Here is a 27,856-nt window from a genome sequence, read left to right on the forward strand (position 1 = left end):
ATCCTCTAGTTCCTTCCTCTACTTTCTGTAGGAGGAAGTTATCCGCCACACAAGTCAGGAATTTCCTGGAGGGGCCATGTTTTGCAGAATTTGTCTCCCAACAAATATCGGGGAAATTGAAGTCCCCCATTACTACTACATCATGCTTCCTTAAAACATTGGCTATTTGCTTTTCAAAAGTTTCATCCTTGTCTTCTCCTTGATTGGGTGGCTGGTAGTAGACTCCGACCACCAGGTTCCTTTTATTCTTTGCTCCATTTATTTCAACCCAGATGCTCTCGATGGGGCTACCAAGCTCCTTCTCCTGTATTTCTGTGCAGAAATACGTATTTTTCACATACAGTGCAACCCCACCTCCCTTTCTGTTCCTCCTGTTCTTTTTGAACAAGTTATATCCTTCAATTGCTGTATTCCAGTCATGAGAGTCACCCCACCAAGTCTCAGTTATACCTATCAGGTCATAATTTCCCTCCTGTATTAAGAGTTCAAGTTCGTTCTGTTTGTTTCCCATACTCTGGGCATTAGTATATAGACATTAAAGACCATGTGCTTCATAGTCTGGCTTTCTTCCTACATGTGTCTGAAGACTATTACTGGGCGCTATCAGAGCTGTTCTCTCCGTTGCAGTGCATGCGCCTACGTCCATTGTTACCCCCAACATTACATCTCCCTTCCCCGTAGGATTCAGTTTAAAGCCCTATTGATGAAGTTCTTCATGCTGTGGCCAAACACATTCTTCCCATCCTTTGTGAGGTACAACCCATCCCTAGCCAACAGCCCATCTTCCAGGAAGTATAGCCCATGGTTCCAAAATCCAAATCTCTCTCGTCGGCACCACCTTCGTAGCCAGTCATTCACCTGGAGTATTTTTCGTTCCCTTTCTATCCCTCTTCTAACTACTCGAAGGATGGATGAGAAAACTATCTGGGCCCCAAAGTTCTTGAGTTTCCTTCCCAAAGCTTCAAAGTCTGACATGATCTCTTTGTAGCTCCGCTTGGCGGTATCATTTGTTCCCACATGTATGAGAAGAAAGGGATACCTGTCAGTGGGCTTTATGAGTGCAGGCAACCTTTCAGTCACGTCTCTAATCTGTCCTCCCGGGAGACAACATACCTGGCGAGTCCACGGGTCTTCGCGACATACTTGGGTTTCGATCCCACGCAGCAAGGAGTCTCCCACTACTACCACTCTTCTCTTCTTCTTCTTGTAGGCCTGGGTTTTATCGCCTCTGTTTGACTGACCTTCAGCCTCTTGCTCACTCTCATGCAGGTTCCCCTGGGATTCTTCCTCTGCAGGCTGTCCTCCAATCCCATCCGCAAGTACCTGGAATCGGTTCCACAGCTCCAATGATTCCACTGGTGCAGAGTGGCGTCTAGTTCTTCTTCTCCTAACTGTCACCATTTTCCAAGGAGTATCCTCTACTCCATTTTTCTTCACCTCAGCATTTCCCACCGCCTTATCTTGCTGTTGCTCTTCAAGCTTCTGGTCTTCCCTTTGCTGCTGTAGTTCCCCCATTCTGTCCAAGAACTCTTCGTGTTCTCTTATTCCCCGGAGGGTCGACAGTCGCCGCTCCAGTCCACTTACTTTTTCTTCCAGCAGCGTGATCAACTTGCACTTGTTGCAGGTGTAGGCCATGTTGTTCTCAGGCAAGAAATCAAACACTGCACACACCTTGCAGGTCACCACCAATGGAGAGTCTTGTCCTTCCATAGTCTGTTTTCCCTTTTTGTGTCTAGCTTTGTGATTGTTCTAGACTAGCCTGTGCCTGCTCCTCTACTCAGTAGAGGTTAAAAGCAGAGTCCCATTGGTGTGAAAGTGTGTGTTACAAGACAAATAAATGGAAAAAAGTTAGTTAAAAAAATAAAAAATAAAAATAAAAAAAAATGTTAGGGGCCTCCCCCTTGACCTCCCCTGCCGAACTCCCCTGGCCCACTCCTGTTTGCTCCCCCTGTTTGCTCGCTCTGATCGCTCGCTGTCTGGGAGCTTGCTTGCTTCTGTAATCCCTGGACCAGCTGGAGCAGCTTCCTCTGCTCTGCTCTGCTCAGCTCAGCTGGGAGGCAGGAAACAGACTGAAGCTTCCCGCCCAGTCAGCTGCTGGGAGTACTCAGGCCACACCCCTCCAATTCAGTTGGAGCTCTCAGAAGCACCTGGTGAGCTCACAGCCAATCAGAAGGATAAAGGGCAGCCCCCTGGGCTTCCTGCAGCCCACTTACCTCTTAGCCTCTGTCTCCTTTGTCTCTTCAACCACTGCAACTCCCCTGGCCAACTCCTGTTTGCTCCCCCTGTTTGCTCGCTCTCTGGGAGTTTGCCTGCTTCTGTAGTCCCTGGACCAGCTGGAGCAGCTTGCTCTGCTCTGCTCTGCTCAGCTGGGAGGCGGGAAACAGACTCATAAAAGTGAGTTTTATATCAAGCCTACACTGCATTAATTGGCTGTGTGCGCCATGGTAGGAGGAGATGCAAATTTAAGAAAATGTGTTTTCAAACTGCATGGGAAGATGTCTCCTGTAGATTGGGCCCGACCTTTCCTTCAGGCTCCTGGACCTCACTTAATGGCTGAATCTCTTCCCTTCCTTTGGCTATTCTGTCCCTGGTTCCCTGTTCCTTTATTTCCTTGCCTTTAAGGACCTTTTATCCAGATCTGTTTTCTCTCAGATCTGGCCATGGTGACACATGCTGAGTTCAGTTCAATTTTATTGCACTGACAACCAGTCATTTGCAAAACAGTGAACCAGTCCATAAAGCTAAAACATATATGACTAAACTACAGCCACTGGTTACATCCAGAAAAACAACCCTTAAAATTTAATATTTAAAACCTCAGGCCAAATCATACTGGCTTGTCTTACATTGAACTAAACAAAATCTGGGGGTTTAAATTCAAAGCCCCTTGTCTCACTTTCAGAGCAGAATTAATGTAGTTCGCTGTTCTAAAAGCAGCATAATAATCCCATCCATTTAATAACATGAGCACCTTTTCCCTTGATATTTCCAACCTCTTCTTCAGGAGTGGGAAAATATATTTGAATCTCAAGTCACTGTATTTAGCACACTCTAGCAGAAAGTGAATTCGACCTTCTTGGTGACACATGCTTTAGTTACATCTCATTTGGAATACTGTAACACCCTCAGTGTGGTGCTGGGGGTTGGACTCGATGGTCTAATAGGCCCCTTCCAACCGTACTATTCTATGATTCTGTGATTCCTTGAAGAGTTTTTTGAAGCTTCAGGTGGTCTACAATGCAGCAAACTATTGGCTCAGGACAATAGTTATATAACATATAATTACCATGTTATAACAGGATCACTGTCTGTGGGCACAATTAAGTGTTGGTTATGACGTAGTGCAAAGTGCTACATCACTCAGATTTAGATGACAAGAAAGATTGCATTCTCCCATAAGGTGTTTTTTTTTTTTTTTTTTTCGGGAGAGGCCCTTCTTTCTGTTTCACCAACATCTGAAGTGTGCTTATTGGGAACTCAAGAGAAGGCCTTCTCATTGGCTCCCACCAAGCTCTGAAAGCCCTTGCCAAAGGAGACCCATTTAGCCCCTAATCCGATGACCTACTGGCCAGCAGGCAAAGATGTTTTTATTTAGACAGGCCGTTGGCCTCATAAACTGACTGTTATGGCTACAATTGGTTCAACTGGTAGTTGTTTTTATCAGTTTTATTTATTTTACGGATATTTTACCTACCTGATTTTGTGTTTTGATCGTTGTTTGCATTTTACTTTGTATTTTACTGTTAGTTGCATTGAGCACAATTTGGTGAAAAGGCTGGATACAAAGAAATACAAAGTCCAGGATTAGAACTTGACAAAAAATAAAATAAAATAAAAACAATGTTAGACCCAGACTTACTCATAGTACACCCACTGAAATAAATAGGATTTAAGTTAATCATGGCTAATTTAAGTCCATTGATCTCAATGGGTCTACGCTAAGTATGACTAAGTCTGAATCCAACCCAATATATTTTCTGCCTCTACACACATATAGTACATGTGCGCTACCTTGAGCCTTGTAGTTTCATGCTTTTACTCCCAGCCCAAAGGTATAGAAATGTCACTAGAAAGCCATTTGTGCAGCATCTTGAGCTGCAATCCTGTACACACTTAAAAGGGAGTAATTCCCACTGAACACAGTGTGGACTTATTTACAAGTAAATATGTATAGGATTGCACTGCTAGAAGTCAGAATGATCCTGCTGTGGCTGCTAAGAGCAATACAATGGGCCAGTTGCGTTATTGTTCACATTGTGCTGTGTTAATGTATATTGGAAAGAGGGATAAAAAACAAATGTTAAATACTTCTGTGCATTTATTTATTTTTTGCCAACCCTATTATATACAGTAGCCAGAGAAGTTCCAGAATTCCAAATAAGTTTTAAAAAATCAATTTCCTAGAAGCTAAAATTAGTTTGGGACATAAAATGGCACATATGTTAATTTATTAGCTGCTACTTCCACCCTTGAAAATAAGCAGCAGATAATGTTGGGTTGGATCCAAGTTCCTTCATTCTGCCAGTGGAAGGACACCATTTGTGGAACAAGACTTTTGCATCTTCTCCTTCCCCTGGCAGTCCCCTGCACGCCCTTCAAATTGGCTCCGGCAGGTTGGGGGATGAAGTTTCTGGATCCACCCCATGATAACTGCAAGAAAATTAATTTGCCATTTAAAAATATATATAGCCATTTTCTCTCATCTGATTCAAGCCCAATGCATATAATAAATCATTCTGGTTATACAGAGAACAAGCAAAGTCAACAATACAGCATTCCTCTAGCAATCTTTCTACCTATCCAATAGTGAAATGTTATTTTATAAATTCTATAAATTAATGTGCCCATTCAGGATAATCTTACATCCTTATTAACATAAAATCAGCACTTCACCACAGAAGCTGCCCAATTGTCTTAAATGAAGAATTCTCAAAGGACATTCAGTATATTATGGCTGAAATTTCTAATTCAGCCATTCTCGTGCACAAATCCCATTGATTCTGGTGGGATTATGTATGCATGCATCATTAGTTGCAATATCACAGCTCATATAAGATGACATAGTAGAGTCTTAAATCTCCAAATAAGGTCTTTGGACAATGTTTTAAAATTAGTTAGTTTCTACAAGTCTAGTCAGTCATAAAAATGTTTAAAGGCTAAAGTACAAATCCTTGTGCTTGAAGCATAATCTACTAGGTTTCTATATAATCTTAGTATTTCCAAAAGTTGGATTGTAGTTCCTGGCACCATCTATCTCCCTTTGCAGTCACGGGAAGAAAGATCAAGCCATTAAATTTTTAAAGGCACCATGCTGTATGAACCAGTGCTCTGACAGCGAAGACATTCTTCATACCTTCTGACTAACAATAAATAGGAAGGTCCCTTGCATAAGGCATCACTTGAGCCTAAAAACATAAGGATACTTAAAGGCTTACAAAACCGACAATGAAATTAATTGCCCTGATATCTGTCCCCTTAATAACAACACCACATCAGAATGTGGTAACAGTTTTCAGCAAATGCAGTTCCTTTATCTTCAGCTTCCCGAGTCTGTTCCAAATTGGCTTTGGGTGAGATGCTTTGTAAGCAGATTTAAAGAGCTCTTAATATGGAGCTCTATGACATGCATAGACCTGTACAGTGAAGGGTCATACTATGATATGAATGAGGCATACCTTCTGAATCTATGAAAGCCTACATTTACAAATATTATATGGACGCTGATGTAGGAAGAGTTTTAGCCACTACTCATGTATAGAGGAAAGCATTCTGTATGTTACCTTGCACTGAGATGTTTTCTGAGTGACTCAAATGCCTCTAATTAATGCTGCTCTGTGTTCCCTAGAATGTTCCTTGTGTCTGGTATTCAGGGAGAGAAAGAGAGATGTGGCCTCGTTATTTATACTTGGGGTGGGTTTTGTTGTCATTGTCGTTGCAAAAAAGCTTTAAGGTTAACTACTAGTTTCACATCTCACATCCAAAGATTAAAATAAAATATCCTACTTGTGCAAAAAGATGCGGCTTTATAAAACCTGAATGAACAGATATGTGGATTTGGTCACACTACAATTATTATGAAAACTATTTACCAGACAATGGAGCTTGCTTTTGTTGCAACTTCTCCTGTTGAATTAAGTTTAGGTGTAATTCTTAGAAAGCTGTATTTTCATACACACACACACACACACACTTCATATGCTTGTATTGAAATTGATATATTCAAATCTATGTAGTTATATTTTTTCCTTTTCCTCTTTATAGATTTGTTTTGTTGCAATTTTAGAATAAAAATTTAATTAAAAAACCCTTCCTTGTTGATTTCAATGGGATAGAGGGGGAACTGCATGCTTCTATTATGTTTGCTGAGAGAACAGTGAATGGGGGATGAAGAACAATTGTAGGGGAGGATCAGTGTGTGGGGAGGGCATTTCACTCCCCCCCCCCCGGAAGTCTTCCCAGCAGGTTTTTATGCCCCTTGGCCCAGCACGCCTCCCCTGAGTTAAAAGAGACTGCCACACTGGGGAGACTTATGGGGAGAAGGCAGGGGATTAAGCAGTCCCTCCAGTCTATCAATTACAAGTGTCACCCTGCCCCCCGCCCCATTTGCCTTGGAGTTAGGAATCCCATGTTTTCCTCCCAATATACCAGTTCCACCCTTAAGCAAAAGTAATGTTTATTAGACCAGGATTGCTGGCTGTTCAAACTGTAATTGAAATAAATGAGATTTTGATATAGAGAATTCAAAGTAAAACAGTGTATTCTGAGTTAAATAGGGAAATTCCCTGAACAACTCTCCTTCCACATCCCTAATAATACTTTGGGCGCTTCCCTAAAGCAGAAGTAACACATTTAGAAAGGGTTCTTTTTCATTTTTGTCTTTATTAATAAGATTTTACATATCATACAATAGAATAGTTTATAATAAACTAACAAATATTCTTAGGAAGCAGTCAGTTCCACAGCCCTATGTACTCATGTCTATAAAAGATGGTATATTGATAACACAGGGCAGAAAATCATGGTTTGACATCGCACAATCTTTTTTCTTTTTGTTAATAGGCAAGTTTACAGAATTTCAACTGAGTGCTGGAAATGACCTCATAGAAACTTGTCTTCTTTGAAATCAAGGGAAGCTGCCTTTTGTAAACTACTTTGCATATTTAGATGAAATCCCTACACTATAATTTCATCTAGCCACCTAATGCTGGTTACATGCAACCCCTCCAGTTTGGCTGCTGGGAAACTCCATGACCAACAGCACACCTTGGCAGATTGGGCACATGGAGAGATGTCTAGCCTAAAAAGCATTTTTAACATTTTTGAATGTCAAGAAATTATGGACCAGTATTTCTTAGGGGTTCATATTCAGGAGTTACCTTCCATCTTTAGCGAACGCAGTCATGGAAAGACAATGCAGACCATAGTTAGATTCTAAACTAAGGCAGGGGTCTTGTCTTTACACACAATTTGTCAAATAGCAAGCTCAAGTACAATATACTCTTAATGTATATACGTTAATAAATAAATATCAAAAATAATGTGTATTGATCTTGGACCCCTTATTGATATCTGAACAAGTAACAACCAACATTTTAGTTTTTATCATGACTTATCACCTGTTTGTGGTCCATATATTCTTTTGACTGTTTTGTTTTGCAAAAGCAAACTAATGTAGTGTATGTACCAGAGACAGGGATTGAAAATGAAATAAACTAATGCCTCTAGCTAATAAAAAGAAGATCATGGCTTATTCCACTTATTGACTTGACAGACTGTAATAAACATAGTAAGTTTTATCATGTTGAATTTAAAATGAAATTGCTCATTAATGGTAAATAGGTTCCAGTGATGCTTTATTATCAATCACAGATAATTGCAGATACTTAAAACTGCTTATTGATTCAATATGCATGGTCCACGGACAGTGGGGACTATATTCATTATTATAGCTGTGCTTAATCATGTCACCAAGTGGTTTTGCAATCACACAGGATGTGATACTATTCACACATATGTAGCCAGTAGGCCACTTTATAAAAGTGAATAACAGTATGCAAAGGCACTAGTCCATATGTAGGAATACAGCTGTACCAAAAGAATAAAATTTAAATACTTTAGATAAGAAATTAAACCTCAAATTATTACTCACACTACAATATCTTTTGAGATGACTTCCTGGTTTTAACCCAGGTCATGTGTGTTTATAGATAATTTTAAGACATATGTACATACACCATACATTTATATGGTACATACATATATAATATGTATATGTATTATACAGGAAGAATACTGGGGTCCCTTCTCCATCATGTAAAGTAGAGGTGAGAAACTTGTGGTCCTGAAGATGATGTTGGACTCTTAACTCTTATCATCTTTAGCCAGCATGGTCAATGGTCAGGGATGAGAGAACTTATAGTCTACTAACAACTGGAAGACCAGAGACTCTCTAGCCCTGACTTGAAGCCTTTTCACATACAGCACTGAAGCGCGTTTGCATTTCCACATTGGAGAACGTGACTATAAAATTTGCATAATATAGTTGTAAACATTGATTGAACTGGAACTAGTTTACATGATACTATCAGAACACAGCAGAAAGAATGGCTGAAAATCAAACATCAGTGGCCATAAAAGAAAAAGAAAACTCCTATTCACAGTCTATCCATTTTAGCTTGTCATTGGCACATAAAACAATCACACACGTGCGCACGCACGCACACACACACAGGTTAACAACATTTCTGTGTTTTATGTAGACAAGAAAGCCAGATGCCCTGTTAGTATAGAATGAATGCACCTCCATTATCTGAAAACAGTTTCAGAGGTCTGAGACAATTTTGTCTCTTGATTTCTGACGTATTACATTTCACAGTAGCAACGTTACAAAGATGACTTGTTATCTTATCTAAAAACACCCCTGAAAAAGGTTTTCCTAATGTTTATACATGGAATGCATTCAAAATTTTGTGTCATGCAAGCAGCCAGTATCAAATATCTCTTCAACCCAAGCAACAACATGCCAAAACAGAAGCACCAATTCTGGCAATACAAGCCCAACATGTATCACCTGGCTGTTGGGCCACGATGTTCGAATCTGAATAAAGTGAAAGATTAAAGGTCCGCTGCTCCAACATTTCTCTGTCCCATCTCTCCCTCCAGAAAGGAGAAAGGGAAGAGATGAGATGGTCATACAGGGCTAGGATTTTAAAAGAAAATGATTCCAAGCTCTAAAAAAAAGTGACATGTAGACAACAGTTGCAGCAGTTATGAAGATTTCTGTCGACTTCATGACTGTACACATTACTCCGTAAGTACCTTTCGAAATATTGGGTTGGATCCAGAATTTGCCTTCTGCAGATGGAAGGGCTCCCTACATCTGTCAAAGGCTTCTGACTCAGTGGACATTTCTGTAGTGGATCGGAGGAGGAGGCAATTTTGCTCGTTCCCCCCCTCCCCTTTGAGTCCCCTATAACCCCCCCCCCATCTGTTATGGAGGTTAGAGGACCATCTGGAATAGCATAGGAAGCAGCATTGGGGAATAATAAATGAAAATCACCTCTCCACCCCCTACCCACTGGCTGGAGCATCTTCAGAGGAGCTCTGCTCAAGGAGTGCTCCGGCTGATGGGAACAAACACTGGAAACAGCCCATTGTTTGCCACTTCTAAAGATTTCTGGATAAAGATACTAAAAGCACCTTCAAATGTACGTTTGAGATCTGAAAGTGTAATCAGGTGGTATGCTGAGGAAAACAAAATACTACTTTCTCTTTACCAACAAGTGCCCCCTCCCACCATTTTAACTGTATTTAGAAGAACCCCACATATTTTAAATGTTACAGTAATGATCTTCAGTTTACCAATTAAAGTACATCAGACTCATCTATATGTATTCTGCTTTGCATTTTTTAAAAAAATCTACAAACTACATAATTTGAATAATAGAGCTGAAGGCTAGTGTGCGATATGAGATATGACTAGGTGGGGCCTTAAATGATTTCTTAATAAACGAGTGAAGTAGAACGTCAAATATTCAATTGTTTTATAAAGTTGAACATCATATGAACATAAGTCACTGTCTTATACTAGGCCAGGCTATTTGTCCATCTAACCCATCTAACTGGCAGAGAGAGGCGTTCTGCAACACTTGCTAAGGTCAGCGGTGGAGGCCTGTCTCACTTGTCCGGCATTGAGGGTGGTTTGGCCAACAAATACAAGAGTGGCCACATGCCTCTGGAATGAGTTGCTATCTAGGCCAGGGGTCCCCAACCTTTTTGGACCCATGGGCATATTTGGGAATGTGAGAAACTGTGGACACCACAACAAAATGGCTCCCATGGAGGATGTGGCTAGTCAAATAATGGCTGTCATGAGGGTCTGGCTAGTCAAAAGCATGCTAAAGAGATTATGGTGGGGGGAGAAATAGTGAAGCTAGAAGCTGGGGGAGGGGGAAATAGCAAGGAAAGGGGTAGAGGGGAGAGAAAGATCAAGACTAGAGGCTGTGGGAGGGCGGGGGAGAAACAGCACAGTAAAGAGGTGGGGAGAGAAATAGCAAAGCTGGAGGCTGGGAGGGAGGGGGAAACAGCAAGGTAAAGAGGTAGTGGGGAGAGAAAGAGCAAGGATAGAGGACTGAAAGAGAGAAGGAGAGGGAGAGAGAGAGAAGAAGAAGGCTAGGAATGGATAAGGAAGAGCAATAGGAAGGAAAGGTGTTGGAGGACAGAAATAGTGAGGCTAGAGACTAGGAGTGGGGCTAGAGACAGCACAGGGGAAAGGTCTGTGTGGGTGTAAGACTGGATGGGGCCAGAAAGCAACTCGTTCCTTCTCTGCCTGCCTGCCAACAGTTAATCTGCAGCAGGTTCAGGGACAGGAAGGAGAACCTGGTACCCTAACTTTTTTCAAGGTTTTTATCTTTAAAAAAAAAAAGTTTGAAGGGGCCAGGGATAGGGGCCCCTGCAGACACGGTGTTGGGGACCCCTGATCTAGGGTCAGTCAGGCCCCACAGTTGAAGGCCTTTAGGAAAGCTCTGAAGACCCCTCTGTTCTCTTTGGCTTTCTCTTGAATTGTGCTTTCTCTTGATGGGTTCTTAGCTGCAATTATTTTAGTATTCTCTAGGCTGGATGTTTATTATTTACTGATATTTACTATTTTTTGTACTGTTATTGAATCATGTTTTAAATATGCAAGCTGCCTTGAGAGAGCTGTACCCTTAAAAGAGGCCTAAAATATTCTTAAATAAATAAAAAAAACCTGAAACTGTAGATGCCAGGGATTGAATACAGAGAAGAAAAAGAGTCATTATAACCATACTATTTCTTAACACCGCTCAAAAAATAATCCAACTCTGATTTACAACATATTCTGTTTCCAACCACACAGAGATGAACAGAACAAAGTAGGAATGCTATGTAGATGATGAACATGTTAAAGCTCCTTCACTGCTTTTTCTGTGACACAGAAATGAATTTCTGCTTCAGGAAAAAAGTAACATTTACATGGGAGTGGTAGTGTCTTTTCTGGGCGCATGTACATAGGTTAGGTAGCCAATAAATGCAGTGGCTTTCCAATCTGTGTGCACATGCATGCCACAAAAGACAATTATGCCACTGGGAAAAAGTTATAATGCAATTGATCTTCATATAAAAAATGCAGTGTGCGAAGTAGTCCTAAATCTCAACCACTATTGAATAGCATCTGCCACAAAGTCAAGCATGCCAGGAAAGCTTTAGATCCAGATATTGCAAGTACATTTTGCACTGAAAGATCAGTCTTGCCGGCATGGGCCCCACTGCCAAGGACTTCTTTGCAACAAATGTTTCAGGTTTTTATCAGCAATATTCTGCTGCAATTGCACCTCAGGGTTAGTTTGTATTCTCATGGATATGAATCTATAATGCACACAATACAGGGATATCTAAGTATGTACAAAATTATGCCAGATAAAATCTATGTCAAAAGGTGTGGCAAAAAACAAACAAAAACCACACTACTGTTGTAAGAGAACATTTCTCAGTTTTATCTGTAGATGTGTAAAGTGCTAAAACCATGTATCTTTTGATCAAAATACCTTCCTTAATCTGGATTATGACAGAATATCACACCATGTTGAAATCCTACTACACTACAAAGAGGACAAAGTATATCCGAACCAGTTTTACTTTTATAAAATTTCCATACATTTTAAGGAAACAATCCAGCCATGCAAGCCCCGCTGATTTCAATGGAAGAATAAAGCACGTGCTTAATTCTACCCCGTTGAAACCAACAGAATTTCAGTTTATTATGTCTTAAGATGTTAGTTGCCCACCTTTATGCTCCCCTTTCGATCGCACAAAGGGAACAAAACTAAGCAAAAAAAGTTAGTTAATGGTCCCAGACCAATTAAGATCCAATATATCTACTGTGGAATCGAAGAATGCAATCCTATACATGTTTACTCATAACCAAGTCTCACTGTGTTCAATGAGGCTAACTCCCTCTGCCATGGGCTTAGGGCCAGGATATTATTTCATCCTCCAGTTTGGCTTACTTTTGGAGAGCAGCCTACTATGTTAACTTCTGCCTACCACATTCACTTGTAACTGTGCTCAATGCCAAAATATTAATAACTTTTCCAATTATGTTTTGGATTGAAAATTAGAGTTTCGGGTAAAAACATTAAGTCACAGACATAGTAAATATCAGGAAATATGTGGGTTTGTTGTCCTATTGTTTATTTTAGACAATACAAGATGGGTTAAAGTAAAAGAGAATATTTTATGAGCTTCTGTCTCAACTAGCTTTATTTCATGATATAAAATACATGGCCAGTGAGGTCTGTTTCTTATAAATATCTAAGAATGGCTCTAGTAGTCAGAGCAAAGAAATCTGAAGACCTCCTCGGTTCTAGTTCCAGCTCGGCCTCAAAGTCACTCCAAGTTAGAGCAAATCATGCTGCCTCTCCATCAATTTCCAAGGCTGTGCAAATCAAGAATTCTTACTGTACTTTCTTCACATAGTACAATAAAATGTATCCAGTTCATGGTAGAAAGGAGCTTGAGGTACACTGACAATAAGCATTAGAGAGAATCCATAATGGTGAAGCAGAGGGAAAGATGAGTTGAACAGCCATGGAAATTAGACTTAAGAGCTAGTATGGAAGGAGTAGAATCTTAACAGCCAATATTGCCCTTGCAGTGACATGATTGCAAGAACAATCAATAGTGAGTGTGCGTGTATACACACTGCCTGTTTAAACAATTCATGAGTCTCTATGTATTACAGTACTAAGAAGCAAGACCATCTTGTGAGTAAACCATTCACAACAATACATCCGTGGTGCATTTGCTCATGGCATGTAAGCACTTGAGCCCAATTTGGCTAAAGTTAATCACAAATAAGTCCCATTGAATCCAATGGAAAAAGTTAGGGCTTCTCAACACGGGATTTTTATCCTGTGATCAAGATTGGTTACTAACGGAAGTTTGCAGGTCCTTTACATGATGTAGTCACCCTCTCAGGGCCTCTCCCATGTTTTCCAACCATTTCCTTGGCTTTATTTGAAATGGGAATAACGAGCTAATAAAAAAACGCAATTTGAATTTGTCCCTGTAAATGGAGTTGCGCTATAACAGCAGCACCATCTAGTGGCTGTATAATGAAACATATAGAACTTGTAGATAAAGGCAATCCCTGGAAAAAACCAGGAAGTTTGTGTGAAGGAGCCAACCTTAATCCCGCAAAGAATCTGGAAGCAGAAGCCCCAGTAAAGTTGCGGGATAAAAAGCCTGGTGTGGAGAAGCCCTTAGTCATGACTAACTTGAGTCCTATTGATGGATGGGGGCTTTCAACTGCAAGACACTTTATACTGATTTTTTCTCTCCTTATAGTTAACATGCCCTGCACTAAATAAGTAGGCCATTAGCAAAAGTTCTGTCCTTTGTTCCCTTCAATATAACATCCAACCATTTTAATGAGCATTAGCGTCATGGGTTTCTTGCAATTGGAGACAAGTTACATCTTAGGGATGGTCTCGGAGCCAGACCATGGTTTGTCCTTTGTTTCAAACAAAGACTTTCAAATATTTTAGAGGAAGAATTAGTTAAAAAGGATATTTTGTCAATGAGAGGCAAACATTTTCTCTAATTAGCATAAAACAAGATTTATATTGGACTGAGTCCATATTTCAGAAATTAGTATGTGATGTTAAATGTTATTTGAAGAGGTAGGTGTATTTCCACACAATAGGAGAAGTTGTAGCAGACGTGATAGAAAAATTAGGGCATAATCTAGTCTAAGAGACTACACTGAAAAAAATGGGCAACCCTCCCACCCTACCCCCAACACATGTTTTAATTATTTGTTTTTTCAAAGAAATGTCTGCTTCAAAAGGTCAATTGTATCCTTGGTTAATTGTAATATTAACCACTGGACCAACAGTATATGTTATTTCAGTACTTTTTTCTTACATTTCCAACACCAGCAGTCTAAAAGTTTACAAAGAAATCATGATAGTCTTAATAATTACATAATTACAATAGACATTTTAAGTTGAAGGGTTGTTGTTAAAACAATCTTCATAAATAATGTTTTCTATCTCTTCAATTACCTAAAGGTCAATTGGTATGGATAGGATGTTTCTTTCTCTTTTACAACCAAATGGGAGACTCCTCACTGCCAACAATGGTTAAGGCCTGGATCAAGTTACTCTCCTTTTGCTTTCTTCTGCTTTTTTCCATTTTCCACAACTAGACCGTTTTCTGGTTTGCTTATACCATTTGCCACAACACCATTGGCAATCTTGCCATTCTTTACTGGTTGCTTGGGCATCTTGTATGTCCGATAGTAGAAGTTACCAAACAGGACAATGAAAGTGGTAGCATAGAAAATGACACCCCAGTGCATCCACTTGGGAAAGGGACAATCAATATAAATAGACATGGCTGTGTGGCCGATAGTCACGTGGAACTGTATCTGAAAAGTAGAAAAACAGAATGTCAAAGGCCTTGATTCATATGCTTCTGTTAGATTTCATTTCATAATTTATTTTGAAAACATATCTGAACATTAATAATAGACTTGAAAGAAAAACAGGGAAAACTGGAAAACAGAAGGTATACTTTCTAAACCATTACAAAAGTTCCACAGTAAAATGACAGTAGCTATTGTGGTAAAAAAAGGACATGCATCTGCTACTTATAGAAACTGAACTGCATTAATGACCAACAGCTACTCAGATGCCTGTGCTATGCATTCCAAACAATGATTTCCACATGAAAGCATGGACATCCTTCACCATAAGCCAAGCTTCATCATCTCTGTAACTTTTACTTATGACCAAGGAAAACTATTTTAGTACGGGGCAGAATGGGACAATGTGCAAGTGGGGGCCACCGCCGATTCTGTTCTGCTAGCAGCACCCACCGCCTGTGCAACAGGGATCCAGTGCTTCCTCTAGGAACTGGAAAAGAGCAGAAACACTAATTTCTGTAACAGAGCAGGTCAGTAGAGCTCGCATAAGGGAACTCTACCTACCTCTCCTGATCCAGAAGTGAGCATTTCACTAGTTTCGGGGCTTCCAGAGGGAGTGCTGAATCCCCACTGTGCAGGTGCTGGGTATTGCTTGCAGAATGGAATCAGCGGTGGCCCCTGCTCGTGCAATGGCCTGCTAGGATACTGCCCTACATCTATAACAGAAAGTCCAGCTAAGGTTAAATTCAAGCTTGCTGACTTTATTTATTGCAACATCCTAACATATTTTCTTGTGTTGAGACTTCATTATTTTAAAATAGCTGTGGATAGGAAAGGATTCTGACTGAAAATCTATGATCTACATAAAATGTGGGGGTCAAATAGGTCACCTCATTTTAAACTCTGTTTATATGTGGCCAGTGGATCACCTTCCTCAAACTGCTCAGACTTTTTTGTTTGCCCATACATAGCAATATCCAGCAAGGACCAACAGGTACAGAGGGCAGCCTTCTGAATCTGGTCTTTGTAAGCCCGCAGAGTGGAATCCAGAGAAGGTTTGCATGTGTAAGACAAGTTATTCCATGCTGTGTGCATGGTGTAATCACTGGATCAGCAAGAATATTTTCAACCAATTAACATGCAGGTTGTTTCTACATAATTATTTTAAGATATTATGTAAGGAAGAAATGTTCTAGCTGATGCACATTTCTTAGAGCTATTACTAGATGCTTTATGCATAATTCTATTTCTTTTCCTACACCATTCTGGCTCAGAACTCCGTTTTTATTCCTTATTGCCCTTCCAGATCTACAATAATCTGGATGGGGTGATATGAGTACAAAGGAACCTGCTTCAGAGGTGTGGTGTGTATGATGATCCTTCTAATGCTACACTTCTAGTAGGTTTTAAATGCCCACCATATATAATAGTTTGAAAAAGAAACATTACTTACCAGCTGCATTATGGTTAAGTATCGTTTCCACCAAAGGTACTTCTGGAATTTTGGGCCACAAGCAGCTAGTCCATAGTACATATACATAATAACATGAATAAAAGCATTAATTTGAGCTCCAAAAAACGCTGTTGAGAGGAAAAAAAATATTCGTAAGTTACAGGAACGTTAATATCATTATATTCTCTTTATTTCTATTACACATTAAAACAAAGTTTAAATCATTTGGTTTCATAGTGGATTACAATGATTTAGGGTGTAGCATTTACAGAGGGAAAACATTTTCAGTTCTAAATATAAAATATGGGAAATTAACATATATAATCAATTCAGCTATATGACACCCAGCTCTACCTCTCTTTCTCATCAAAACCAGGTGAGGCAGTGGCTGTTCTGAACCAGTGCCTGGGCACGGTAATGGACTGGATGAGGGCTAATAAACTGAAACTCAATCCAGACAAGACGGAGGTACTGTTAGTGGGTGGTTCGTCTGCCCGGCTAGGTGATATTCAACCTGTTCTGGAGGGGGTTGCACTCCCCCTAAAGGATCAGGTTTGTAGTTTGGGGGTGCTCTTGGATCCAGAACTGTCACTTGAGGCACAGGTGAACTCAGTGGCACGGAGCACTTTTTATCAGCTTAGGCTGGTATACCAACTACGCCCTTATCTGGACAGAGATAGCCTAGCTACAGTTATCCATGCTCTGATAACTTCTCGTCTGGATTACTGCAATGCGTTATACGTGGGGCTGCCTTTGAAAACGGTCCGGAAGCTTCAGCTGGTCCAAAATAGGGCAGCAAGATTGTTAACAGGGACTGGCCTGCGAGCTCATATTACGCCAGTACTTTTCCAGCTGCGCTGGCTGCCAGTCCATTTCCGGGCCCGATTCAAAGTGCTGGTGTTAACATTCAAAGCCCTTAACGGCTTGGGGCCAGGTTACCTGAAGGATCGCCTCCTCCCATATGTGCCTGCCCGGACCTTAAGATCATCATCAGCGGCCCTTCTCCGTGAGCCCCTGCCAAAGGAAGTGAGGCGGGTGGCTACTAGGAGGAGGGTAGGGATGGCGGAGAATTTCTCCCCGAAACTTCGGGGGGCCGAGCGCCAACGTGTTCGGCCCCCCGAACAAGTTTCGGGGAGAAATCCTCCGCCCCCCCCGCCCCCCCCGGGACGGGACTTACCTTCCCTGAATGTCCCTCCCGGCGGCGGGTCCGGCTGGCAGTTCGTCCGGTGTTCGAGCGGGGCGGGAGCGGCAGCCGGTCTTTCGACCGGCTGCCGCCCCTGCCATTGCAATGAAAGAAAAAAACAACAACACGTCCCCTGATAGGCTACGTGACGATTCACGTAGCCTATCATGGCAAGATTTGCAAAGTCAGCCGTGATAGGCTACGTGAATCGTCATGTAGCCTATCACGGGTGACTTAAAAAAAAAAAAAGCGCGTACGCGAATGGCGGCCCCCATAGGGAGCCGCCATTCGCGTTCCTTATTTGGTCGCTGTAGTCTACGTAAATGTTTACGTAGACTACTGCGAAAATAAGGGCAACGCAAATAGCGTTGCCCTTATTTTCGCCGTAGTCTACGTAAAGATTTACGTAGACTACAGCGACCAAATAAGGAACGCGAATGGCGGCTCCCTATGGGGGCCGCCATTCGTGTACGCGCTTTTTTTTTTTAAAGTTACCCGTGATAGGCTACGTGACGATTCACGTAGCCTATCACGGCTGACTTTGCAGATCTAGCCGTGATAGGCTACGTGAATCGTCACGTAGCCTATCAGGGGGCGTTTTTTGTTTTTACTTTCGCGTTCGCGGCCGGGCGAGGTGAGGCGCTTCCTCCCCGGCCTGAATTTCGGCCGGGCGAGGTGGGAAGCCTCCCCCCCCGGCCTGAATTTCGGCCGGGCGAGGCGGGAAGCCTCCCCCCCCGGCCTGAACTTCGCGGGGGGAGCAGCGAAGCGCTCCCCCCCACCGCGAACAAGCTGCGAGAAAAGGTAAGTGACTTTCGTCCACCCCTAGAGGAGGGCTTTTTCTGTTGTGGCACCTCGGCTCTGGAATGAGCTCCCTAGTGAGGTTCACCTGGCACCTACATTGTACTCCTTTCGGCGCCAGGTGAAGACCTTTTTATTTTCCCAGGCATTTTAGCTTTCTAAATTTTTATCTTTGCTGTTTTAAACCTGTATTTTAAACTCCTGTACTGCTGCTAGGTTTTATTGTGGTCGTATTGTTATATTGTGGTTTTAATGTTCTATATATTTTAAATTGTTTTATTGTGTGTTGTTTGGTTTTAGTTTTTGTGAACCGCCCAGAGAGCTTCGGCTATTGGGCGGTATAGAAATTAAATAAATCAAATAAAATCAATCAATAAAGCTGAATTCTCAGCTTTGATTCTTCTTACACATTTAGTTGCATCAGTGAGTATCAATGTCCAGAACTTAACAGGCCTAGTCATGGGAGTAAACAAAGGAAATGGCTCTCTATTTCAGACATATATTTACTGAGTTATTTTGGGGGGGAGATCATACAAGTAACTTCCATCCTTGCACTGGAGCTATATTGGCACACAGATGGACTATCAAGGCCTATAGCAAGGATCATGAATTTCCGGCCTGTGGAGTTCCAGCAAACTTTGGAAAGGCCCTGCTGCCTGTCCCAGTGGTAGAGTAAGGCAGATTTTTTGTAGAGGAAACTCTGCTGTTATCCCCAATCAATGACTGGAGACAATAGTGGGGGAGTTCCTCTCCCAGTAGTAGAGAAATGCTACCTGTAACAGTAGATACTGTTGAGAGGGACTGTCTTTTTCTCCATACAGAGAAAGGCATGGAGCAATTCCTCCTGCCTGGCATGGGTTAGAAGCAGTTTTGTTGTGCCTTTCTCTGCATGGAGAAACTCTCCTATGACGTCAGGGGACAGGGCTTTTGAGGCAAGGTCTGCTCCTGACATCATCCAGTCCCAGGGGGATGAGCCAAAGAGAGATCCCCAGGGGCTAAACAGTTTCCCCACCCCTGACCTATAGAATCCTATCCCCTCCCCCATTAGTGAGTATGTGCAAAAACAGCATGCTTGGTCATTCCTAGGATCAGGAAGTCTGTGTGTACCTCCCATATTTCCACTCAGCCACCCTGTTTGCCCAATTGCAAGAAAAGGAGGATTAGATGTAGATATGGGAGGCACGTACAGAGCTCCTGAACTCTATGATGGCCCAGCAAGTATGTGCTCATGCTAGGTGGTTGGGAATCAGGGGTCTATTAAGCCATTTGTCATTTCTTCCATGTGCAAGCGCTGCACCTGTGTTAGGACAATGGATTGCATCCTATATTCTTATTTGTACTGTGTTGTCACAATAATGTGAAGGAAAATAAAACAAAAGAAAATAAGAAGTTCCTGTCCCAAGAAGCTTGCAATCTAAATTAGGTCCCTGCTGCAGCACCACTGTGTTCTCAATGCCAGCCCCCTTGCATGAAATCCTGTGGGTCTTTTTGGACTACAGGATGGGTCTCATAAACTCTTACAAGCCTGCACCAACCATATGTGCAGTTTCTAGTGGGAAGGGAGGTTGGCATACAAGTTGTGAAAGGCTACAGGGCCCACTCCTGCTTGCAAAATTATCATTCATCAGCATAGCAGTACCAATAGCTGCAGCCATAGCTCCTAATTGTCTGCTCTCATGTCTGTCTTCCTAAATCATATTTTATAGACTGCTGTGCCAGCACAGAGGCTCACAAGGCTGGGCTCTTAGATATTAAATTAACAGAGCAGAATATACTGGCACAGTAATAATATGAATTTTAATTTTTAGGAGTTCACAAAAGGGATTGCAATTTTTGGTCAATTTGTATCCTTGTATTTTATCCATTCGAACTGTGGTGCTGGAGAAGACTCTTACGAGTCCCCTGGACTGCAAGGAGGTCAAATCAGTCCATCCTAAAGGAAATCAACCCTGACTGCTCATTGGAAGGACAGATACTGAAGCTGAAGCTCCAATATTTTGGCCACCTAATGCGAGGAGAAAACTCCCTGGAAAACACCCTGATGCTGGGAAAGATTGAAGGCAAAAGGAGAAGGGGACGGCAGAGGATGAGATGGCTAGATAGCATCACCGATGCAATGAATATGGACTTGAGCACACTCCGGGAGAGAGCACAGGACAGGAAGGCCTGGCGTGCTATGGTCCATGGGGTCACGAAGAGTCGGACACGACTTAACGACTGAACAACAACAATTTTATCCATGGCTCAACTATATTGTATATTGACTATTAAATGATATCTTTTGTAATACAAATACAGAAATAATGAATCTCACTAGTGCATTTCAACTTAGATAATAAATCTTATCAATGGAGGGAGCAATCCTATGGCTGCTAGACAGTGGCTAGACGGCCATAGGATATGCCATTTTCTGGGACCTTGGAGCCTGCGCTCCAAGGTCGCTTCCCAGAGAACCTCAAAGGCAGCATGGAACAGCTCCACCCTCCACGCTAGCAAGAGGAGTGCGGAGTGACCGGAAAGGGGCATGGCTGGGGGCATTCTGGGGCGGGGAGAGCGTAGCTGCCTGTATGACACATCCAATGTGTCGTACAGAAGCCTCCCTCCCCGCTCCATGCTCCCACAGCTAGACAGCCTCAGAAAAAGCAGAGCAGGAGAAGTGCGGAAGGAACGATCCTCTCCATGCGTCTTCTGCCCTGCTTTGGATAGGTGGTCACCTCTGAGTTCAAAGGCAGCTGCCTCTCTCGATAGGATTGCGCTCTTACAATGCAATCAAGGGAACTTACTTTTAGGCATTGCAGCCTGTGCACAGAATTTTGAAATGAATAGCAAGAAAATCCAATTATGCAGTCTGACATGATGAAGAACAAAAGAAAACCCCAAACCAAAACCATTTTGCAAAGGGGCAGTGGCAATATCTCGGTTAGGAAAGAAGAAGCTTATCCTGTTCTCACCCGATAAGGGTTGTTTATAGAGGTGCATTTGAAGAAGAGGTTCTTTGAAGAACTTATCCATATCAAGGTTAGAACCATTGTGGTACAGGAAAGGGAGATTTATAGAATGAATTAATGTGAGTAAAAAATGAACAAAACAAAAGGACAGGGTTCTGTATTGTATCTTTAGTAAACAATTTCTATGTATAGAGTGAGATGATACACATTTATGGCTAGGCTTAAAACTGTTGTCTGGTAAAAGAGAGAGAGAGAGAGGGAGGAAGGGAGAAGGTAGCAATCCAAGGTAGCAAGCCCCACTAAAATTATTAGGACCTAATTCTGAATAAAATGGGCAAACATAGGCCGTAAATCCTTTAGGGTGCAATCCTATGCATGTTTAGACAGAAAATATTGGCTAGCTGGGGAATGCTGGGAGTTGTAGGACTTTTTTCTGTCTAAACAAGAACAGGATTGCACCCTTAATCACTATGGAAATATGCTGGATAAAGCAACACACAATCCACAATTCTATCTGTTTTGTGGTTGCAGAATTCTAGCTCAAGCAGGGCACACCTGTGCATTGCTTCATACAGTGAGCAAACTTAAAACACAAAAAGAAGAACATGCATGCAAAATCTGAATCATAACATTATGCCCATGTAGAAAAGATTTCATAATCTCTAGGACTACAGTCATACATTTATTTCCTCCCCCTCATTTCCCAGAGAAGGAAAGATGTCCCTTTTAAATTCAACATTCCAAAAATAAACACACACTTATCCTATTGCTATAGCAGGAAAAGTATTTACATATGAGTATCAAAATGAATATTCACTTCTAAGATAAGTTTCACTTTCTGTTCCTTGTCTGAGATTACTCACCTTGTCCGCCTGCAACCCATTTTATGCCAATCCACCACAAAGTGAACATAGTGAAATGGTGATAGACATGTAGAAAACTGATTTGGTTAAATTTTTTTCTTAGGATGAAAAATACTGTATCCAGATACTCAATTCCTTTTGATACGAAGTACCACCATAAAGCCCCTGCTATCTGTAACATAGAAATAATAATGTAAGAAATCATATATTGGGTCAGACTGAAGTATCACCTAGCCTGGTGTCCTGTTACTCTGAAGCCCCCCCCCCCACATTTTTGACATTCTGTTGCTATGGGGTGTTAGCCCTCTTCAGGAGTTCAACATTTGTATCACTGGAGTGCAGGCAGGGATGTGCCTGCCAGCTCTGCTCTCTCCCCATGTTGACGGGGAAGGTTGGAAGAATAGTTGTAATCTGAACATGGCTACAGTCCTCCATGGGATCCCTGATTGCACAGGATTAAAGGCAGAGCTTCTCAATGATATGGGCTGGAGCAAGATTCCACCCTTAAACTCCTTCCAGTTCATTCTGGCAATATACAGAGTCCTTAGTCTACAAATAAATGGAGTACAAGTTTTATGTATGCATTATATGGTCTTCCTATATGGAACAGACCAAAACATGACATTAAAAACAAACAAACCCCTGCCTGCAAATATTTAAAACTTTAAAAACACAGGGTGTTGCAAAAAGATGGACCCAATTTGAAATTGCTATATCTCTGCAACCACGAACCGCCCATGAATGAAACTCTTACCACTTGAAAGGGTGGGGCATAGAGTTTCAAATGATTACCGCTAGATGCCTCTCTCAGTGCACAAACAGCCCCTAGCGTCAGTCATTCGCAAGATGGCAACCCCGCAACACAAGGCGTTTTGCCGTTCAGCAAGATTGAATCTGCAATTGCGGTGCAGCGTGTGTTTCAACGGCGTTTTGGCACTGTCCACTCGTCGTGCCAGCTGAGAACTTGCAACCGATATGGCCTCATGATTAAACGTCGCCTTAACACACGCCAGACAGTCGTATGAGAGATCGCAAGTTCTCAGCTGGCACGACGAGTGGACTTGCGCAGGCTACTCTCTTGAATTCTTCTCACGTTTTCCTCTGGAGCGCATGGTCGCCCTGTGCTCTTCCCCTTACATAAATAGCCTGTTTCCTTCAAATTGTCGGTACCAACGACAAATGCTCTTTGGCATTAGCGGATCAATGCCAAAACGCCATTGAAACGCACGCTGCACCGCAATTGTGGATTCAGTCTTGCTGAACGGCAGAACGCAAAACGCCTTGTGTTGTGGGGTTGCCATCTAGCGAATGACTGAGGCTAGCGGCTGTTTGTGCGCTGAGAGAGGCATCTAGCGGTAATCATTTCCCACCCTTTCAAGTGGTAAGAGTTTCATTCATGGGCGGTTCGTGGTTGCATAGATATAGCGATTTCAAATCAGGTCCATCTTTTTGAAACACCCTGTATATAAATAACACTTGGAAAACTAACCAGGAACCTTAAACATAGAATCTGAAAACCCTGGAGAAAAAGTAGGGAATACAAGCTGTTCCTTAAAAGACAACTTGAGTTCTCAGACTCTATGAAGGGTTAGGGAATCCATAGCCCTTCAGATATTATTGGACTACAACTCCCATCACCCTTGATCATTGACCATACTGGCTGTGGCTGGTGGCAGCTGGAGTGCAATAACATCTGGAGGACCAGAGGCTCCCCATCCCTGCTCTACAGCATAGGAGAATGCCTCCCACACTCAACGTCACCTGCTACAGATTACTAATACAGGCACTCAGTCCCCTCAATGTTACTGCAAAACCTTTATCACATATTAGAATGTGTGGAAGAAAAACACATACCACACCTCATTTTCTTCATCACAGATGACCAATCAAAACAGTGGTACTCGGCACAGGTTAAAAAGGATTCTTGTTCAGAAAAGGGAAATGCAGGTTTAAAGCAAATCTCAGAATACCACAAGATTCACACTGATTTCTGATTAAAGCAGGACATTCATGTCCACCAAGTCCTAGAACTCAGTGGAATGTTTTAAAGGATGTCAAGTGCTCATACATGGGCCTTCCAAATGAGCACTTTATAGCACAACCAATATGAGGGATCCAGAGGTTGTTCTTGAAGGTACAAGTGCTGTTTCCCAGCACCCATACTGCCATTTTTGTTGATAGGAACTGTGGAACTGACAACTTTTGTAGTCAACTGTGATTATGAGTACTTTGTGGAATGTGGATGCACAAGTGTCATGGACACCGTCTAGATAACATGTTTTGTAGTGATCAGTGACACAAGCCTCTCCCTCAGCTTTGGCTGTTTTATGATCTTTAGGTTTTGTCCTGTTGTATTTTGCCAGAAGCCGAGTGTACCACTGTTGCAGTACTAAACTACAAGAGCCTCATTCAGCCCTTTAAAAAAATGTGACATCCATCTATTTTGTGAAGCTTTTCCTTTTTAAAAAAAGAATATGTGTCCCATGTTTCCAGCACTGATGTGTACTCTTTCCAGATTTTCTTTTTAAAAAGCAGCAAGCAAGTCCCTTTGCAGAAAGACTACGTCCTCTGCACCAGGGGCCAATCTTCAGAGGATCTACTGCAGAGGGGGGGCACTCTGAGGACATTTGCGACACATGATGTTGTCGCCAATCCACATCAAAGCTGCCACTTTCCTCGTGAAAAGGTGCAGTTTCTGTGCTTCTACCGTGTCTTTCCCCTAAAATGTGGCTCCCATGGGGCTTTGCCCACAGTGTGCTATGTCCCCCCACATGTTTTCCTTGGTGTGTCTCTGTGACCTGGTAGTGATATGGTCAAGGGGGTGGGATGCCCCATTCCCTCTTGTTTCCCAGTCTAAGTAGTTTTTCCCATTGAGAAAGACCCCAGGAGTGCAGCAGCAACCGCACTAGTGGGAACACTCATTCACCTTACCTAGCCTGCTTTTAATCTTTAACATATCCCTCCTTCTGTGCATGTTTACTCATAAATAAAATAAATAAATCTAGCTCCCCTGCAGTGAATATTTAACTTATTTAATGCTGGATGAGAATCTCTGTATAGCTCTTCCCTTCTGTGCATGTTTACTCAGAAGTAAGAACTAAATCTCTCTCCCCTACAATGAATCTTTAACATATCTCAATGCATACGGAGTCAAGGAAACTCACTAAAGGGTTAAAGGCTAACTTCAGTAACTCATCTGCCTCTCCAACACAAGAAAGTCCTAGAATGCTCTTTTGCTTCAGTTAAATCGCTATTTTGATGCTCTGTTAAATCGCTTCTCTGATGCATTGTAAAGTGGTTTCTGTGTTGTTATGTAAAGTCCCTCCTCTGATGTGAAGAGCCTTATTGCACTAGCTATCATTTGGGATCAGGAAGCTTCTCCCTGTGATCAGGGAGAAGGAGAAAGGGTGTGTGTGGAAGCAATATCTCCGCAGGATTTTGGCTTCTTCAGGGAAATTTGGGCACATGGAGAAAATGGGGTAAGAGCAATAACTCCCCAACAGTTTGCTGGAATGGGGCAAAATTGGGGTGGGTGGGATGCTCTCAGTGGGAGCCTTCAGATGCTGCACTGGAGAATTGGAGATTTGGGCTTCTCAAGGCAAAAGCACACACATTGGGGAAAAGCGGGAGGGAGATAATGTAGTAGCAGGGGGGAGCCTTCAGAACTGTGAATTAGTTGCTCTCCATTCATAATAACGTAGTAGCAGGGGGGAGCCCGGACAGGGGCAGCAAACAAGACTCTCTCATTGGTTGTCCAGCCCGTGCCAGTTTGATGATGTTCAGTTCTACTCCTCCCACCAAACCAGGAAGTATGTTCTTTTCAAGCGCTGTGTGACCTGTGAAAACCAGATTTTAAAGGTACAGTACACTTGGCTTTTCTTGCTTCATGTGTCCCTGACGGACCAAAGCCAATTTCATGAATATTCGGATAATACTCCAACACGCTTCTCATTCCATTGTTGTGAAGATCCCCCCCTGGTCATCCTACAAAAGCTAAAGTGTGGTCTATGTTCACTCTGTTTGTCCCAACAACATGTATCACACATTTCATTTTCTTTATGCTTTGAAGTAAATGTCCCAGGAGAACATCCCAGACACAATAAGATTCTTTGGAGTCCCCTCTCTGAGGCCATAGACACTGCTACGACCTTGGAAGGCGGACTCCAGAATCCAATCCCTCCCCAGGCCCATTCCCCCACCCCCTTGCAGCCACTGTGGAAAGAACTGTGGTGCCTACATTATGAGGTTGCAAAAGTGATCTTGGAGGACCTCAGAGAGGTCTGAAAGGGGGCGTTGCAGTGGGCGGGGAGGGGAGGAGAGGCCAGGATATGAGAAATCCTATGGCCTCTCCAGCTCTGCCCCCACCAGCATGCCTCTGCTAGTTGGACTCAGAAGGGGAAGTCTAGAGGGGAAACAAAACAAAAGGCAATGGACAGGCGAAAATGATCTCCATAACTCCTCCTGCCCTGCTGGCAGCAGCCCGGAAAGGCAATGGACACTCAGAAGCTTCTGTCCAATGAGGACGCAACTGATAGGATTGCATCCTTAATTAGATGTAAGGCATTTCATAACAAAGGAAATGGACAGTTATTGGTGGCATACCTTTATAAAGCATTTAACAGCACAATCCTACACATACTGGGTGTGTATGGGCCTGGCCCTAGGAGAAATAGGACCTTGGGCAAGGAGTGCCCTAGTCAACTTACAATTTCTTCCATTATTATCTATAGTCCTTTATAGTGTTTGTAGTTCTTATAGCACTTGGTAACGTTGTCTCAAAGTAAAGCGGTATTCTGCTGATTATTATCTAGAACAAATTACACTAAACTGGACATTGAAAAAGGAACATACTTAAAGCTAACTGATGGAAGTTCATTTTTACAGTCAGTACTCAGACAACCTCTTAAACTTTGGGAAAAAAAGTTAAAGACACTTACTGCTTTCCTTTGCCCTAGCCCACTGCAGGCAGTACACTCAACAAAACTCAGTTTGGTGCCCTGGGAGGGTGCCCGGTTCATATCCCTAAGGCTGGCCCTATGACTATATACAATAAGAATAAAGTTATATCCTTTAAGAATACTGGATTAAAAGGATTATTAACAGGGATGTCAATGGGATAGTAAATAATGGGTGAACGTTTCTGGTCTATTCCATTTTTCGAAACAGTTACTCCAGTTATACCCAATTATTCAATTTAATTCAGTCCTCTCTAGGGTTAAAAAAATACAGGAAGAGTTATAAACAGTTCCTTATGTACTGTCCCCGATACTTAGAGTAGGCTTAGAATCTTGTCTGCATTATCACCACCACCACCACCACCACCACCACCACCACTACTTACATTTCTATACCGTCCCATATCCGAAGCTCTCTGCGCAGTTAGGTACAACCAGGCTAGACTACTATGATGGGCTGAACATGGGGCTGTCTTGGAAAATGACTCAGAAAATTCAACTGGTACAGATGCAGATGCTTGGGACATGTTGCTCCACTACTGTATCAGTTGCACCAGTTGCTGGCATACTTCTGGACCCAATTCAAATGCTGTTTTTGACCCAAATGGCTTAGGGCCTGGTTATTTGAAGGACCCAGGTTCTAGTCCCTACTCAGCCATGGAAACTCACTGGGTGACTTTGAGCCAGTCACAGACTCTTAGCTCAACCT

General features: G+C 42.2%; 1 protein-coding gene across 2 annotated transcripts in view; it reads right to left on the bottom strand.

Annotated features, from left to right (window-relative positions):
- Window positions 1-12,700: 12,700 nt before the first annotated feature.
- Window positions 12,701-27,856, bottom strand: part of ELOVL4 (ELOVL fatty acid elongase 4) — a 101,417-nt gene continuing 86,261 nt past the window's right edge. For both annotated transcript variants that reach the window (XM_084826979.1, XM_084826978.1), the window contains 3 exons: window positions 22,193-22,364; window positions 16,401-16,528; window positions 12,701-14,950 (listed from right to left, as the gene is read on the bottom strand). In XM_084826979.1, the coding sequence (XP_084683105.1) occupies window positions 14,681-14,950; window positions 16,401-16,528; window positions 22,193-22,364 (570 nt within the window). In that variant the 3' untranslated portion in view covers window positions 12,701-14,680. The remainder of the gene's footprint in view (window positions 14,951-16,400; window positions 16,529-22,192; window positions 22,365-27,856) is intronic.

The sequence above is a fragment of the Heloderma suspectum genome, chromosome 1 (genome assembly GCF_057233095.1).
Source record: "Heloderma suspectum isolate Gila_16-S chromosome 1, 16-S_ref, whole genome shotgun sequence".
Lineage (NCBI taxonomy): Eukaryota > Metazoa > Chordata > Lepidosauria > Squamata > Helodermatidae > Heloderma > Heloderma suspectum.